At 40.3% G+C, this 16,899-nt stretch overlaps 1 protein-coding gene across 6 annotated transcripts in view; it reads right to left on the bottom strand.

Moving 5' to 3' along the window:
• The window catches only part of poln (polymerase (DNA directed) nu), an 87,643-nt gene that overhangs the window by 60,757 nt on the left and 9,987 nt on the right, over nucleotides 1-16,899 (bottom strand). For all 6 annotated transcript variants that reach the window (XR_007814566.1, XR_007814565.1, XR_007814567.1 and 3 more), the window contains exons 7-18: nucleotides 15,062-15,814; nucleotides 14,500-14,669; nucleotides 14,206-14,318; nucleotides 13,578-13,714; nucleotides 13,128-13,196; nucleotides 12,985-13,045; nucleotides 12,565-12,629; nucleotides 8,479-8,562; nucleotides 8,186-8,281; nucleotides 7,778-7,834; nucleotides 7,605-7,661; nucleotides 6,342-6,407 (exon numbers count right to left, since the gene is read on the bottom strand). Coding sequence is in view for 2 of the 6 variants with exons in the window: in XM_018705150.2 (XP_018560666.1) it covers nucleotides 6,342-6,407; nucleotides 7,605-7,661; nucleotides 7,778-7,834; nucleotides 8,186-8,281; nucleotides 8,479-8,562; nucleotides 12,565-12,629; nucleotides 12,985-13,045; nucleotides 13,128-13,196; nucleotides 13,578-13,714; nucleotides 14,206-14,318; nucleotides 14,500-14,669; nucleotides 15,062-15,814 (1,728 nt within the window). In the remaining 4 variants the exon portion in view is untranslated. The remainder of the gene's footprint in view (nucleotides 1-6,341; nucleotides 6,408-7,604; nucleotides 7,662-7,777; nucleotides 7,835-8,185; nucleotides 8,282-8,478; nucleotides 8,563-12,564; nucleotides 12,630-12,984; nucleotides 13,046-13,127; nucleotides 13,197-13,577; nucleotides 13,715-14,205; nucleotides 14,319-14,499; nucleotides 14,670-15,061; nucleotides 15,815-16,899) is intronic.

Below are 16,899 nucleotides of genomic sequence, written 5' to 3' on the forward strand. Positions count from 1 at the left end.
TAGTTTATGCACCATAAATTCATGGTAGACTGCACAACCATTTGTCTACTTTTAATACTGTATATATTCGTTAATAATATTGGACTGACCGATGCTATTTAAAGTGATTTACACTGTTACATCAGGGCATCTGGCATTAATTACACACAGATTGTGAGCGCAAATTGAATGAAAGGCGCACTGCAAATTTGCCCTGCGCTTTTATGAACGTAAATCTGGCCCACAGAGATACAGAGCGAGTCTCAGAGGAGTAATGCCTTGTTAAACAGATGGGGACGACTGAATCACTGCGCTGGTGTGGGGTAATTTAATCACACTGCACCAATTTAATGAGTCATCACAGAGCATGTGCACACATACAAATACACATGTATGTCTGTATGCACACTCAGAAGTAACCCTGCGTGTGCACACACACAAACAGACACACACACATGGACACACTACTAAATTATCTCCATTTACGCTGCAACCACAAACAAACACAGTCGCCAAAATCCATCTGCTCAGCATGGAGAGAGATTGTCACATGGCCACAAAGCTCACAACCAGCCTATCCATTAGTCAGTGAAGTGATTCGCTGGAGGGCACTAAGATCCAGAGTGGAAGGAGTTTCCTCCTGTCATTTGTTCTCCCTCTCAACTGCTCCTGGTAGCAGTGTTGACTGAAACCAGTTTAGCTAACAGCGGCCCCCGTCAAGGACTCTGCATGGACACTGTTATAGCCACTTAGCATCTTCCCCAAAAGCTAACATCAGAGCAGAATTCAAACCAAATGTACAACCGTGAAATTTGAATTATGTGCAAAATGAAAAGTTTTCATGCATATTATATTGCACTTTACTATCACTTCTAATAAGTAAATGTGCACTTAATTCTGTGTATATACAATTAGTCACATTAATTTTTTTAATTTTCTTTAGCAGCAAAAAATAAAATAGAAACACTTAGAATATAAAAGCAAAGATCACATTATGCAAGTAAGTTTTATGTTATACATTATTGCATTTAAGTATTAAAAAATCAGTTAATATTCATAGCTGAAATAATTCTTACATGACAATAATTTTGGAGAGGGATTTACATATTTATATCTTACTAACTAAGCTACCAGAGTGGGTAATAGAACTGCTTTACTAACTTTTTTTGCTACTCCAGTTAAGAGCTGTAAAGCCTGCTTGGTATAATTTGAGATAAAAGTTCCCCTGTTACTTTCATCTGTCTCACACAGCGGTAAATAAAATTATAAATGTATGCAACTGTGTATGCATGAATATGTGCCTCCCTGTGTGTTTAGCTGTGTGTATGCATCAGAGTGTGTTTGACACTGCCACCGAGTCAGCGGAGAACATGACACACACACTTCAGTGAAGTGCTTAGATCAGCCTTGGGAGGACTTTGCGTAAGTGCAAAACATTTAATGAGTAAATGCAGAGCAGTCTTAAACGAACATTAAACTGCCTGACAAGCCCTAAAAGAAGCTCGGTCGGCAGTTTGGGAAGAAGCACAACTGCACCATCATGAGACAAAACACACAGACTTAACATCAATAATGTAATAAAGCAGTATTCTTCTGTGATGCCACATTAAATATTTTTCCACACAGCACATGAGAATTTGATCTGCATAGAATTACAATTATACCATGAAACCATGGCAGTGGATAAATTACGATGAGTTAGGTAAATGAGCACAATCTATAGGTACAATTCGGAGCTGATGTGCGTACAAAAAGAAGGTAGTAAGAAATGAAATAGGGGGGAAAAAAAGAAAAGTCGCCATTTAGAGAAAGCCTTTGAAACAAACGGTTTGTCATAAATTCAAAAACGACAGCAGAACAGCATGTTTCCATCTGTTTTCTGTGTATCTGCATAAGGGAGTGAGTGAGTTTGACGCACTTGTGGGTGGTGTGAGTGTATAAATCTTTGAGCACCATAAAGGACTCACAAGCACAAGCTAGGGAGAAAGAGGAAGACAGAGAGCAGATGATACAAGGCAAGACTCTGCATCAAGGACCTGGCAATCTGAATGTTGTTTAGAGAGGTATAGAGGGAGGGATAATTTTATTTGCTTCATTTGGTTTCTCTATCACACTGTTAAAGAGTGTTAAGTACAAGAAAGACATGGGTATGTACACAAAGAGAGAGAGACAAAGATTAAAACTGAGAAAGTAAAATAGGGAGTTAAATAGCAAGGGAGGAGAGAGAAAATAGACTGAGACACAGAGAATGACAATAAAAAGTAAAAGGAACGAGCAGACCCAGAGATAGAAACACCATAGATGGAGAATTGGAAGCTGAGGCTCACACAGGCTGCACATATTTTTGCTTTTAGCAGATAAAACTAGATGAGGCAGAGCAGAAAAGCCCCACTTCCCCTCTGCTGCGAGACTCACTTCTTGCAGCACTTTAAACTCAGCAGCAGTTTTATGGCTGTCCTGCTTTAATTCAGGCACCCCTTTGTTGCTGCAGTCTGGCTTCACCTTGACTGAACCCACAACAGATGAAAGCTAAACCCCCTCTGCAACACTCCTCATTTAAATATGTGTGTGTGTGCAGAGCGATGAGTGGCAGAGCAGTTCCATTTCAACCATTTTCAACTACTCCCTAAACTGCAGCTTTTTCCTTTCAAAGCAACAAGATGTAACATATTAGTGATCACCGAGTGAGTCTTCAGTCAACTACAGGCACATTAAACTCCACATTATGATGAGAATAATTATGAGGGAACTTCATTTATATACTAGAGTAATAACTTTAATTTGAGGAAAAAGAGAAAAAGACTTGAGGGAGTTGACTCCTCTCCCCTCTGACTCACTAATGGTGAAATGATTTTTTCATTTCAATTGATCAAGCAGCAAGAGTTTCTCTCCACGCTCTGTCACAAACTAAACCAAAAAGTTGAACAGTTGTGTCTCACCATTTTTCATCTGTGAATCATTTCAGTCATCATTTTCAGACTTCTTAACCATTCTCTTTGGAGGATTGCTGCCAAACTGGTTGGATCTCTTACTGATGGTTGGTAATGGTGATAAAGGAGGTAAAACTTATTCTAAGTTGTTGCTCAGGCTTAAATAACAAAAAGAAGCTAAAACATAAATAGCAATGCAATCATTTATTCATACTTTATTTACACTGGTTTCATGCTTGATGGGTATCTTAAGGGCTGGAACTAATAATTATTTTCATTATTGAACAATCTGCATATTTTTGTCTGTAAAACGTTAAAAAAACAGTGAAAAACAATATATTTTAATGCCTTCTGATGTCTCATTTTGTCCAACAAACAGTCAAAAATCAAAAATTTGGGCATACAAAATGAATGAATCAAATCAAAAGCATTCCCAATTAATTTTCTGTAACTTGATTAACTGAATAACCTTTTCAGCTGAGACATCTTTAACTCTTTTTTGGTACAATTTTGTTTTCCTTCTTGTTAAAACACACAAAGACACAGTAGTACTGTTGTCTTTCAGTCATTACTCAACTCAACTCCACAACTACATTTCATGTTAGCCACAATTCATTTTCTGATTCTGTCAGACCTCACTATTTAGCACTTATTCAGCAATTCATGAACAACAACTCTTTTTTAAGATTTTTTTTGTGGGGGGGGCTTTGTTAGCAGCAACAGTAGAGCTCAGTGAGAATCATTTACAACAAATCCAACAATACCCCTGGAGCTGAATCGGCTAATTTTCATAATGATATTTTTGTGCTCTGTACGGCTCACAATGGAAACAAATTACAACTATAGCACAATAAACACATCACAGACCAAACTGACATCGTGCACACCAACACAGCTACACACCAGACACAAGCGTCCACAGTCTTAATGGGATGCTCAGCCAAATCCCATAACTGCGTTAGAGCAGAGGGAACAGAGCTGTGTTAAATCACAGCTGCAGTCATATATCATTCAGTGGCTGCGTGATCAATTCAATGTGTGGCTCACACCGGTCGCAAAACGCTAAGTCTAAGTGAGATTAGAAAAGTTGTCTCCATGGTTGTTTGTATGTGTGTGTGTGTGTGTGTGTGTGTGTGTGACGAAGCAGTATTCAGTGACAGAACCACTGGACCCTGACAGCTGGGTAATGTCGAAATGAGCTATCGACCGCCTCATACTGGAGGAACAGAAAGAAGGAGAGAGAAGTAAAAGGTGATAACCAAGCTGACAAGTAGAAAAGAGACAAAGCATTTGTTTGTAGAGGTCTGTTTTTGATGTATGTATTCTTCAGCACATTGTGTCTGGATGTGTCATAGACTGAGAGACAAGAAGGGAAACAGGTAGTTTCTCCATGAGCTCAGTTAGATGAGATACCCCTTGCTACATTCAAAACCATAGATATATTACTTTTAATGATGACTGGTTGATGATGACTCTTTTTTACACAAAAAGATTTTCAATTTAAGCATCTGACCCATAAACGTCTCTGCTATCAAACATTTGCAATACAGGTTAAAATTTTCTGGTGGTCTAAATGCAATTTCAGAAGCCTTCTGAGACAATGACTGCTTATATTGTAACTATGAAGACATTATGCTAACATAACAAATCAAATACTGTATCATACAGTTAACTTCAATCATTGTACACAACAGTTAACAACTTCCCTCAAAGTAACAGAGTTCTGCTGTAAAATGTAAGTTTTTCCTGAGTCATTGTGAGCTTAATAAAATCTGCAGCCTTGGCCCCATATCTTAGAGTAGACTGTCCTATGTTTTACTTCAGGGCTTGAATTCAGAAGACTGATTTTATGACCACATGATGAGTAGATCAAGGTCTGAATCAGCAGAGCTTAGGTCTGGTTTTCTGTTCTCCCGAAAAACTCCTATTATGAAGGACAATGTTCAGGGTTTTGCGTGTTTAAAACTAACTGCAAACACATATAATGTATTGATACTATTACTCCAAAGCATACAACAGGTTTTAAAATAGATTTGAACTATTTTAATTGTTTTCCATTCATTTGATTGTGGTACAAATACTGACTTCCTGCTTGCAGCTGTGGTGGGTGCACCAATATAACTGAAACCAATGGATGCCTGGAACCACAAAGGGTAAATTAAATAGAAAAATACGGTACTTTTGGGGAAAAGTGAAGGCAGTTAAAAAGTAGTTCACAAAGTTTGAGATGCACCGTAGTTGGTATCAGTAAACACATGGAAAATGTTGGAAAATAAGAATTCTGAAATCTGTGACAAAAATATTTTTCCTAAAATTTAAGCTTTTCTCTTTGTGCCTCGTCTATTATCAGTGTGTGTGTCCAGAGAGAGTGTGTGTGTGCACTCAGGGAACTATAAATATTTCAGTAGAACTATTTCTCTGACTCTATAAAGCCTGTGCAACTCTACTGCCTCTCTATCAGCTTCACTCACTGTGTGCTTGAAACAGAAACAACCTTATTCATTCTGATGTTTTTAACACTGACCTGCTACGACTACTGTACAAACACACTCGAACTCTCATTATTCTAACACTGAACTCCCCCCATACACACACCTGTTGCTTTTTACATAAAAATCTAAACTCTCCATGTCTAGAAGAAGAAGATATATACAAAGAGAGAAAAAAGCAAGAAGATACAGGCTGCCGAAGAAGAAAATGGAGAAAGGGGAAAAACATTTTGAAAAAGAGATATACAAAGAACCTGCTGTTTCATACACAGTGTTAAAAACCCAGACTGCAATCTTACACACCAACAAGCAGAGGATGTGCATGTGTGGTAAACACAACCAGGCATCAAATCTCAGTACACTAGGTACCAACCAAAGGGCTTTATGGCTCTCATTATGGAAAATGTCAAATACTAAAAGTTTGCTCCAAACAGACTCCGAGTTTACTTGTTCTTTCATGACATTTTACCTGATTTAAAATTGAATGGTGAATTTACTTTTTGTTTAAAGACATTTAAGACAAAATTCATGTGCATTTACATCCAAGTCTCTAGCGTGTATGGGCAAAATAGAGATTAAAGGAGCATCCCTCTCTGCCTGAGTAAAAATAAAACCTAATTTTAGCCCTAATTTTCACTGATACACACTCAGGTTGTTCTGTTTCCATTACTGTAATTTACTGTGTATTGCAGACATGCACAGAGGCATGAAACTGGCCTGCAGGATAGCAAAACAGCACCCACTTTCCAGCCAGGTTCAGCCTGCAGTTCAGCACCAGGGATAGCTCCTCTAAATCATCACTGCTGCCCTGCTGACAACAGATGCAGGGCAGCCTGGGCCTGAAGCAGCTATTAAACAACCCATATAACAAGTTAAAATACGTTAAAAAAAAGAAATGAAGACAGAGGGAAATTTGTAGGGATGGCAGGCAGGCTGTACTTACTGGCTGTTTCGCCGAGATTCTCCCAGTCACAACGCTTGTCTGGTACCATGTAGAGGAAATGTAGTTCTGATGCAAAAGAGGGATGCAAAGAGAGTCAGATATAAATAAATCAAATACAAAAGAAAACAGACACGTTACCACAGCAACATTTTAACAATTTTGCAGACCAAAAATTCAACATTTTCTAAACAGATTCTACATATTTAAGTGAGTTTCCATATAGCTGTCTCCCATCCAATTCCGCCTGACAGCAACAGCTGCGATCCTCATTCCCGTCATTACTCATTCTGCTTTTGGAGCGACAGGCATCAACAGTGCCACACGACTGCCCGATGCCCAGTTTGATCAAGCTGTTTGCAGTGTGGCGCCACTTATGTTGGTGCAATAAGCAGGTTGTATAATAACACCTCTGTGCTCAGGGCTGGTGTTATGTCATGTAACCCCAACATCTGGTTGCAGGCAAATGTATTAACCTGACAAATTAGGGAACTATGGTCAACAGTGGTTTATGTCCTCACTTACGGTGAGTTATACTCTTACTTAACTGGCAATAACACTTGCAAATACACAAATGACATATCGCTTTATAAACTGGTACTGAAATTACCACATTTTTAATATCTAGATTATGAGTAAAAAACTTCACATTTGTTTTTGTCAGCAGCACCCTGCTCTAACTGGGATTGCTGCCCACTCCGTCCAATAGACCACCAAATGAATCACCATCACCAGAAGCCAAACAGCTCTGGAGATGGCCAGGCAGAGTCATTTGCAGAGTTGAGTAAGCACAGACTGACAAACACAAGCTGCTGCACCCATACAGAGTCGAGCGAAGCCTATGTGGAGGGACAATCAGAAACAGAGCAGCATCTTTGCACTGCCAAAACAATACAGCGAGATGGGTCTGTCTAGCAGCACATGAGCACTGTTCTAGTGCACTAATGCAGAACCAAACTGTGAGTAAAGACAAACAAAAGCTGCGGGATCTTTGTGAGTCTGTGTGGCCCGCAGCAACCTCGCAACTTTCGGTTTCACTCTTGTTTTTGCTGTTCTAGCCTCAAAGAGGAAAGAATAGAGAAATACATATCTCAGAATGAGCAGACGAGAGTTACAGAGTTGTGAAATATCCTGTTTGTTAGACCTGTAATAGTGCCTGTAAGACATAATGTTTGTTGAATGTGTACAGAGAATATGTTTACATTTTAACAGATATTCCATTGACAGTTTTGCTATATAACTGCCTGAACCTACTTGCAGACTCACCTTGCTCATCATGCATGAGAGAATTCCATCGACAAAAGTGGACTTGATCTTGTGAACCTGGGAGTAATTAAAGACATTTTTACCGTAAAAGCAAGCTGCTGCATGAATGAGCAAAGAAAATCATATTGACAACTGTGACACATGAATAAAAAGCAGCTGAAAACATGACTGACCTGTCTGTACTCCAGAATGATCTTTGGAAGAGGGTGCAGGTCCTGGAGCTGCAACAACTACAACAACATGGCAGAGGAGAGAAAGGATAAGGAACCTGGCTGCAGTTTTTGTTTTTCCCTCCATTTCTAATGTTCAATTGAAACTGCAACTATAGAATAAGTTGGCAAGACGCATGTCTACCTAATGATGTGTATATATTTGGCAACTGCTTATCAATACTAATGATATGCCAGGATATGAGCTGAGTATACATGTGTGTTTGTGCATGTGCCTCTGCATTAATCTGTGTGAATGTGTCAGTGCACGAACTGAAACTTCAAATAAGACTGAGCTGGTTTTCTTAGATTAAAAGGATTATATTGACACGTCTGTGTATTTTTGTGTTTATGTATTTGCGTGTGCCATACTGCAGCTTCGGATGTTGACTGCTGCTGTTTGTTGACGGTCTTGGGAAGTTTCTTGTTCTCACAGCGCTCGTGGAGACGCAGCTTCTCAAACAGAACCTTCAAACATTGTAAATCCACAATATCCACAAATCCGTAACATTGAACCGTTAATACAACGTGGGTTGTGTTCCAGATAGGGACATTTGTACGCACCAAGAACATATACATACACATTTCATACATATTCACACAGAAACTGGTTAAATCATTGCAGTATTAAAATACAGGATGAGGAGACAGATAAAGGTACACACTGTTCGTAGCTGAGTGTTGCTGGTGACCAGGAATATTTGCCCTGCTGCTCTGTGAGCCTCCTGCTCCAACTGCTTCATCTTAGTCTGACAGAGACACACAGAGACAGAGGACCCAGATAAATCAGACTGAGCCCATGGTGTTTTTTTTTTTACATGCAGCAGCCTACTTAGCCTACCAGTACTTACCGACTGTTAAAAGGTCAAACTATTAACATCCTTTAGTTACTCAACCGATGTGCTATGCAGTGCATGTAACAACAAATACTGATTAGCACTTATTGAACCAGAGCAGCCCACTCCTCTATGGCTCTGTCAATAAGTCAAAATATGTGTGTAGTTATGTAACATTTGGGGCTGATGTTCTACAAGATTAACAAAAACAAACACCTGGATCATATACAGCCTGTGAAGCTTGTTTGACAATGACAGCACAACACAGTCAGGTTCACAGTCAAGTCAAAAATATTACAATTTGTATTAGATTGCATGCATGTCTGCTTATGACAAAACAAAGTGTTTATATTTATGTTTGTATATGATACAGTTTGTATAAATTACACCAAATGTCTGGTTAATTCCTGTTAATACCCACAGATTCTTGTTAATTCCATATATTCTGTTATTCCGATGGAAACTTTCCAAATTCCCCAGCTTAGTTTTCAGCAGTTTACTGGAAATTCTTTGCCCCTTTGCAACCCGACAAGGTAGTGGTTAATCTGGACTGTAAAGTCAGTGTGCATGTGTAGATTCAAAGAGGTATGGTTACGAAACGCTATAATTAATGATGCTTTCTGACAGTTACATAATACTAATTTCCTCATTTCAAAAATAAAGCTGAGTGATCACAACTTTGAAAACTGTTCTCTGCATCTAAACTTTGCAAATTATGTCAAAAGAATTTGGTAATAATTTACTTTCATGCCAGATGCTATTTATCAAACGCAAGGAACATTTCATTCCATTACAATATTTCATATCTTTGTCAGACTTGCTCCTGATTAGCAAGTCTATCAGTCAGTGGATAGAAAGCCAATTAAAATGTTAGGAGACAGCAGTGTTAGTTATGACAGTTTGATGGGATAACACAGTTCAGGAGCCGAGTGACTGTTAACTTGGCAAAATATTAATTCACACTTAATATGTATAAGACACAACTTGTCTTATTTCTCTGTCCTTTCAATGGCCAAAGGCAAAGCACTCTGTTAATCTGTCTAATGCACACATCAGTCACACAGCGAGCGAATTAAGATCACACACAAACTAATGACAAACAGCATTAGCTGAGACGTTAATACACTCACACACCCATATATACATATATACACAGATACAAACAGCAATACACACTTTGACTCAAACACACTGAATCTTTAAGACACGGGGAGGCAGACAGGGTTTAACGACTGCTGTGATAATCCAGTCTAACACGGAATAAACTTTGTTTCTCAGGACAGCCGACACAGATGGCATGATAAACAGCGAGGGAGGGAAAGAGAGGGCACAATCAAAAAAAAGGTAGAAGGAAAAGAGAGTCAAAGGAAATAGGGAAAAGAGAAGGAGGCAAGGAAAGTAAAAGAGATTGAGAGAAAAGAGTGAATGATAGACGTAGAGGCACTTGATGAAAGAGAGGCTGAGTCCCAGAGAGACAGAGATAATGATGAAAAGTAAATGAGGAAGAGGGGGAGTGAGGGAGGGCAGACAGATAAACGGATTCCACCTCATACAAAATTCAGTCCAAACATTTTTTTTATTGTTGTTTTCTTTTCTTTTTTACGACTGGTGCGGCACCCACACACCAGCAGCTCATTACAAATCTGACTGAAGTAGAAAACACTTTTTAACAACTTGACAGGCGAACAAGAGAAAGAGAGAAGAGAAACAAAAAGGAGGAGGAGAGGTTGAGGTGGGGTGATGAAATAAGAGAGCAGACAGAAAGAGGAATGGAGTGACAGACTGGGGAATGTGAAAATTTGTGAGTGAAATGGTTGAAAAAAGTTGAAATGCAAATGCCTTAAGTGGGTAGATGTGAAAAGGAGGAGAGGAATGAGCCGCAGCAGGGGGAAGGCTGGAGCTGGACCTTGATTGAAAATGGCATTTGAAACAAACAGACATCAGTCGGATGAGTGAGACGGTTAGAAAGACAGGACTGGCGAAACGACAACAGCAGAAAGAGCAATGGAGGAGAAGAGGGTGGAGAAGGAAAGAAAGACAAACAGTGGGATGGATATGAAGAGACAGAGAGGGAGAGAAAGAGAGAGGAAAGGGGAAAAAGTGCTGCCAGACAAATTCCAAAATATGTACTTTTCTCTTTCTCTTTCTCTCTCTCTCTCTCTCTCTCTCTCTCTCTCTCTCTCGCCCGGAGCAGGCTCCAGACTGCCTCATCAATATTGGATGCTAGCCCCTTAGTACTGTGTCTGACACACAATCACACACACATACACACACAGAGAGTGGGTCTGCCAGGGAACTAATATTGTAGGGCAATATTTTGGATCGGCACATTAAGATTAGTCATTACATAGCATCAAATGTGGACTTATCAGTGTGATTCTGACATGATAGATGTTTACAGAGGGATGTCTGTCTAATCTGATCCGAGCAGCGATGTCTGAAAAACACAGACAGAAGGTGAAAGTGGTTTATTAAGTTACGTTTGTCGGACTGAATTTTAATATTGCTAGTTGAAGAGACAAAAGAGCATGTTTGTAAGCTGCAGCCTGACAGACAGGAGGGATCCTCTGCTGGATGTTCAGGCAGGTGAACTTGACAGCTCAGATAAAAAAGGAATCCGACACGACAGAGTGAGGACATGCAAGACTGCGCTAACAGGCACATATTACAAAAACACAAGCACACACAAAACTCTGCAGCAGTCCACAAAAACTTCACCGCCTCGGTATGTGTGTGTGTGTGTGTGTTGGCAGAGGCAGACAGCAATGCTCCTTCCTGCAGCATAGCCTCTTGAAGGAAAAAGACAGACTCTCCATCCTATTTATAGTAACACCACAAGATACCAAGACACTCTCCCGACAAAAACACCCCTGCTGGCGCTTGCAAGAGTTGTAAGTGTGTGTCTCTGTGACTGCCCATGAAGCTGATTATGAGCATGTGTGTATTTCTGAGCATGCGTGTGTCCATAACATCTGTGCGTCTGTCTTTGTCTCTCAAATGCAGTCTCCAGAATTGGTTTTTATCTGCATGTAAACAGGACAGGTCCCCGGAGGATGTCCACCCACCACCTTGCTAATCCTACCCGGAAGAAGAGAAAAAGAATTTCTATTTTTCTTTTCCCTCTCGCGCTCTTTTTTTCCTCAGGTCTCTCTCGTTTTTCACATCCTCCCACTGTTTTGCTCCCATTTGTATTAATACAGCAGCTGTCTACTGCTGCACCGTGTTTCAGCAGCCAGAATAAAATGCAATCAGCTGAGAATGATGCAGTACAAATCTGAGCTGACCGTGAACATCATACCTATACACCAGCTGGTGAAACCGAAGCTTCCAAAGGGAGCTTTTTTTCCTTTTGAAAACAAGGATTTCTATGAAACTTCTTATTTCCTGTTTGCTGTATAGCTCTGATACTCCAAGTCTTTCCATACATTTCCAGTCATAGAAAGTTAAAATTTTGATGGTCTTAAAAGACTTTTATAAAATGTTTCTTAATTAAAAAAGAAATACACATATGATACTGTTACAAATACTCTGTAAAGCTCTGACCCACTTTTATCTCAGCCCTGTGCTGCTGCAGTATTTCACTTAAAACAAAGCAGTGAATTAGAGGTAAATTAAATCAAATCAAAGTTATTCTGTCTATCTAAAATTACTCTGCGCAGAATTTATATTTATGTATACTGCTCCTGCTCTGTTCCTTTGTTGTGTTCTGGTGGGAAATTAACATTAACCACGAGGCAAACGCTGATAACTCCTGGCTGTGAGAGATAAGTTTGTCTCCTCTGCCAGCAGCCATATGAAAAACTCTTGTCTTTTTGACAAACTGTTCTGCTCTGTTTAATAATAACACTGATCCACTAGCAATAACATTCAAATTACCACAAGGGTTTGTTTTTCTACACTGATGTGTTGTCTTACCCCCAGCAGGTCTGAAGTTCTCTTAAGAGCTTCTTTGTCCACATGGATGCAATGGCTCTCCATGGCTGGAACAACACGAGCAGACATTTACTAATCCAAAAGACCTCCAGCCATGAACTACTGAGTTAACAGAGTTAACTTCTAAAATCAGTTTTTTTTCCATGCACAAACCTGGTTTGGATGCTGTGATGAAATAGCAAGGTCAGTAAATACAGCTGAAATCCTCTTCAAGTTTATTCAATTTCATATATTCAAGAATAAATCAAGGATTTAAAGGGCCAATGCTGCACATTTATCTGTCCTTACACAAAAGAGCTTCAGCTGGTAATTTATCTAATTAGTCAGGGAGATTCAAGGATATTGTTTTTTACCACAGATGCACTGTATCAGGGTTGTTAAGGAGAATAAAGTGGTCCTCACCTGCCAGGACAGGGATCATGTTCAGCTCCATGTCTGAATAAAGCTTCCACAGCCCCTGGCTCTGGACAGACAAACAGTCAGTAAAGCAATCTGTCTCTACGGGATGTACAGGTGTGTCTGTGTGTGCGTGTGTGTGTTCTAACCTGTAGTTTAGAGCATAGCTCCATATTAAGCGAGTAGAGCGAAGTGAGTCCTGAGATGACCTGAGGAACCTGAGAGAGTGAGGCAGACAAACAGAGAAAGAGAGTATGTGGGGAGTACATATTGTACCAAGTTTACTTCCTGGAAGAGGAGTTTGTGGATTTACTTCTTCCTTCTGTTCACAGATGCATAGGCAGTTCAGGTACCAGAGAATGGGTGTTTACATGAAATATGAAATGTCATAGAGGCCTTGCTATCCTTCTAAGTGCAGATTTCTGAATGTAAATTCTACTGTCTATTAACTAAGATAGTGAGGTAGAGTATTGACTTTGACTAGCATCCACCATGCTGTCCCTCAAGACACTGAAACCAGTTTCGAGGATCTATTCTGCAGGTGACTGTGTTGTCTTAGCAGGGAATTTTTAGATCAGCAAATTCACATTTTAATTCACCTTCTTGGTACCCAGGGCAGGTGCTGTACTGGGTCTTTTGCCGTGTTTTTTGAGGAGATCCTGGTAGGAAGAGGAGGGATCTGCAGGATCCAGTAGCCATGCTGACACCTGTGGGTCCTGGATATGACAGCCTGCCACTGAAAACAAAGGAAATGATACTGTGCAGTATTTGTTATGCTGTGCTGTATATCGGTAGGAGATTGGCAACAAATATTTTGGAGATTACAATCAGTTATTAAAATGATTGCAGGAGAGTTTTGACAGTCCTGAAGCAAACACACACTTTATATTTTGATGCTCATTTTTCGCTGTGAAAACATATCATTACTGAAATCCATTGTAATCAAAATAATTCATGCCATCCACAGCTGCTGCTGATTGTCCAAATTGTTTTGTTTTCACATCAATTGTTTGTGCCGTGGATAATCTTGTTGTCAACACACAATGGAATAAAGGAATACTGAAAAGAAACTACAAACATTTAACATCCACCCCCAAAAACACATGTTGCGTTTAGTATCACTTTAGGAAAGAATGTGACCTTGATAAATACCAATGGTGAGGATGAAATCATAAAGTAAAGATTTGAAGGAGCATGTGCATGTGCATGGCTGTGTGTGTAGTATACCTTGTTTCCAGCTGAGGTCTTGTTTGTAAAACTGCAGAGTTGTACGAAGCAAATCCTTGGCTTTATAGCACACCACCAGCTGAGATTTTGATAGTACCTGTAGCAGCATATCCCTATGGAACACACACACACAAACACACACACACACACACACGTGTCATACATCCTTTTTGATCAATACAAAAGCACAAATGGATGTGCTGTAAACTCACACTTCAGGTTAACACTCATCATCACATTCACTCTCACATCTCTTTCATACAAACACACAGACACACACACACAGTTGCACACCTAGTAAAGAGCTCCTGGCTCTGATGTGTGTGTTGTTGGGCCCATGCAGGTGTTTGCTCCAGTTTTAAGTAGACCAGACTGTCGTTTGGCCCGAGAGAGTCCTCTGGCACGCTGCAGTCCAGATCATTCTTCATCAGCACGAGGAGGCCACACACTGGTGGAGTGAGCTTCTGTATCAAGGATCAGAGAGGGAAATTAACACGAACAAACAGTTAATGAAGCAGTAAGCCAAGAGAGAAAAAAGGAAAACTAATCTTTCAACAACTGGGACAGGTATAAGACATATGGCCAGGCTTGTGAGTCTTTTTTCCTTTACAAATGCAAATGTTATAACACTGATACATGTAAAATCTTAATTTATATTAAAAAATATTTTACATTTTTGTGGTATTTGGTTAACTGTAGCATGTTTTATTAAAGATTTGAATGTATTTCAGCCAATTAGAATTAAGGACCTAACCAACACTATGTTGCTTAATGTTGCCTATGGCTGTTACGTCTTTTAATTTCTTGGTAAAAATTCCCAGACCATACTGACTTCCTGTCCCCCAGCTCTGCTCACCTGTTCTGGGTCTAGCTGAGTGGTTCCGTCCTGATACACCATGGTTAGCACCAGCGCCTTGGCCCGCCCAGCCTTCTCAAGCATCTGCATCTTCTCGTCCATATTCAGCTTCCCAGAATCCCTCACTCTGGAGTCAGATGTCAGGGTTTCAGTCAGGTAGCCAGCTCTGGATTGGGGTTCATCAGCACTCGACAGTTCATGGGATATTTTTAACCCAACTCTGTCACGGTCAGGCCCACGCTTGGCCTGCTTGTGCTTGGGTGGTTTGAAGGTAACAGAGACTGGGGTCTGTTTAGTAGATTCATGTCCTCGTTCTTCCATCTTACTGCAGCTTTGTTGAGTTTGACTGGCTTTAGTCTGTGGTTCTGTTGGTTCAGCTGAGTGTTCAGAGACAGGGGTTTTGGGCCTGATTCTTTTCCACTCACGGACTCCTCCTTCTCTTGCCTTTTCTTGTGAGGAATGACTTGGCTCCCATTTTGGAGGATGCCTGGTTGGGCAAACTTTGTGAGGAGTGTTTTCATTTTGGTGCTGAAGTGCTTCATGCTTCCTCTTTAGGGGGAAGGAGGGGATCGGAGAAGGCTGACGTAAATGAGTCTGGAAAGTAGGCAGTTTGCAGTTTTCCAGCTTTTTGTTTGGTTTTATAGCAGATGAGGCCAAGTCCTGGACTGTGGAGGAGTTAAGTCCAGTAGCAAAAGTGCCTGCTGGGGCCAGTTTTATCCTTGAGCTGCTCCCACTGATGCTTCTATTAGCAGCCTATTCAACAGAGAAGGTGAACAGTGTGCAGTCAGACAGGGACAAGAAAACGGAGAGAAAAGGAGAAGCAAGAATAGACTTAAAAGAACTCATTCTGCAGCATCAGAAGGCACTTGAATTTAGACTCTCGCTGTCTGTGATGGTTTTGTTACAGACGAAATCAAACACCAAAGGTGAGCTGAATGAAGTAACATCTTCTAGTTGCACACAATTAGCTTTAACACAGTGAAGAATGCAAGCCATAATCATTAATCATTCTCATTTAAGTCTAGAGCTGGTTACATAATGCTGAATTTGTGAGAGAGTGAATGAAAGCTGAGAAAGTAAACAGGTAACGACGTGGATGAGCAAGACAAAGTATATGAAAAGGGGAAGCCAAACAAAGCAGGAAAAAGAAAAAAGGATGTGATGAGAGAACTGGTGCACCTATTCAGCCCTCAGCACTGTGTCCCAGACAAAAACATAGACAGTCAAGACACTGTTTGTCTGACAAGTCTGCCTGAAGCCGGTACAGGGTCAGAGACACACACAGACACACACAAGTCAGTCACCCACCCTCATTCGTGCTTATTTATTTTTCATGGAAAAACTAAAAAACACTGACTGAATGACTATGAATATTTGACACTACCCAACTGGATTAGATTTTTTTTATGTCACAGCATGAACATGGTACTGTGTATAAAACCCTGTGATACCGGCTGAAATTTAACAGAAATGTTATGATCCCATCAAGGCCAGTGTAGAAGTGGACAGAGGAGAAAAAATACGAGGTGGTAAAATAAAAGGTGAGAAAGAACGAGATGGACAGAAATTTGAGTCCTATCCCCGAAAAGCACACCCTCACCTCTCTGTGGCCTCTGCAGCATCTTAAAAACATCTCCATTATTCATAGAAAGCGAGTTCCATCTCTATTTATGCAGAAACAAAGTGCGCACACGTGCACTTGGGTTCTCTGATATCAAGGTAAGGGTATTCTAAGGATTTTCAAAGACCACATGTGAGTTTATGTATGCGTACAGATCTGTATGGTTGTCAGCAGCGGGGCCCGGTAGGTAGGAATTCCTATGATTCAGCTCCCTGAG

This window comes from Lates calcarifer, linkage group LG14 (assembly GCF_001640805.2).
Source record: "Lates calcarifer isolate ASB-BC8 linkage group LG14, TLL_Latcal_v3, whole genome shotgun sequence".
Lineage (NCBI taxonomy): Eukaryota > Metazoa > Chordata > Actinopteri > Centropomidae > Lates > Lates calcarifer.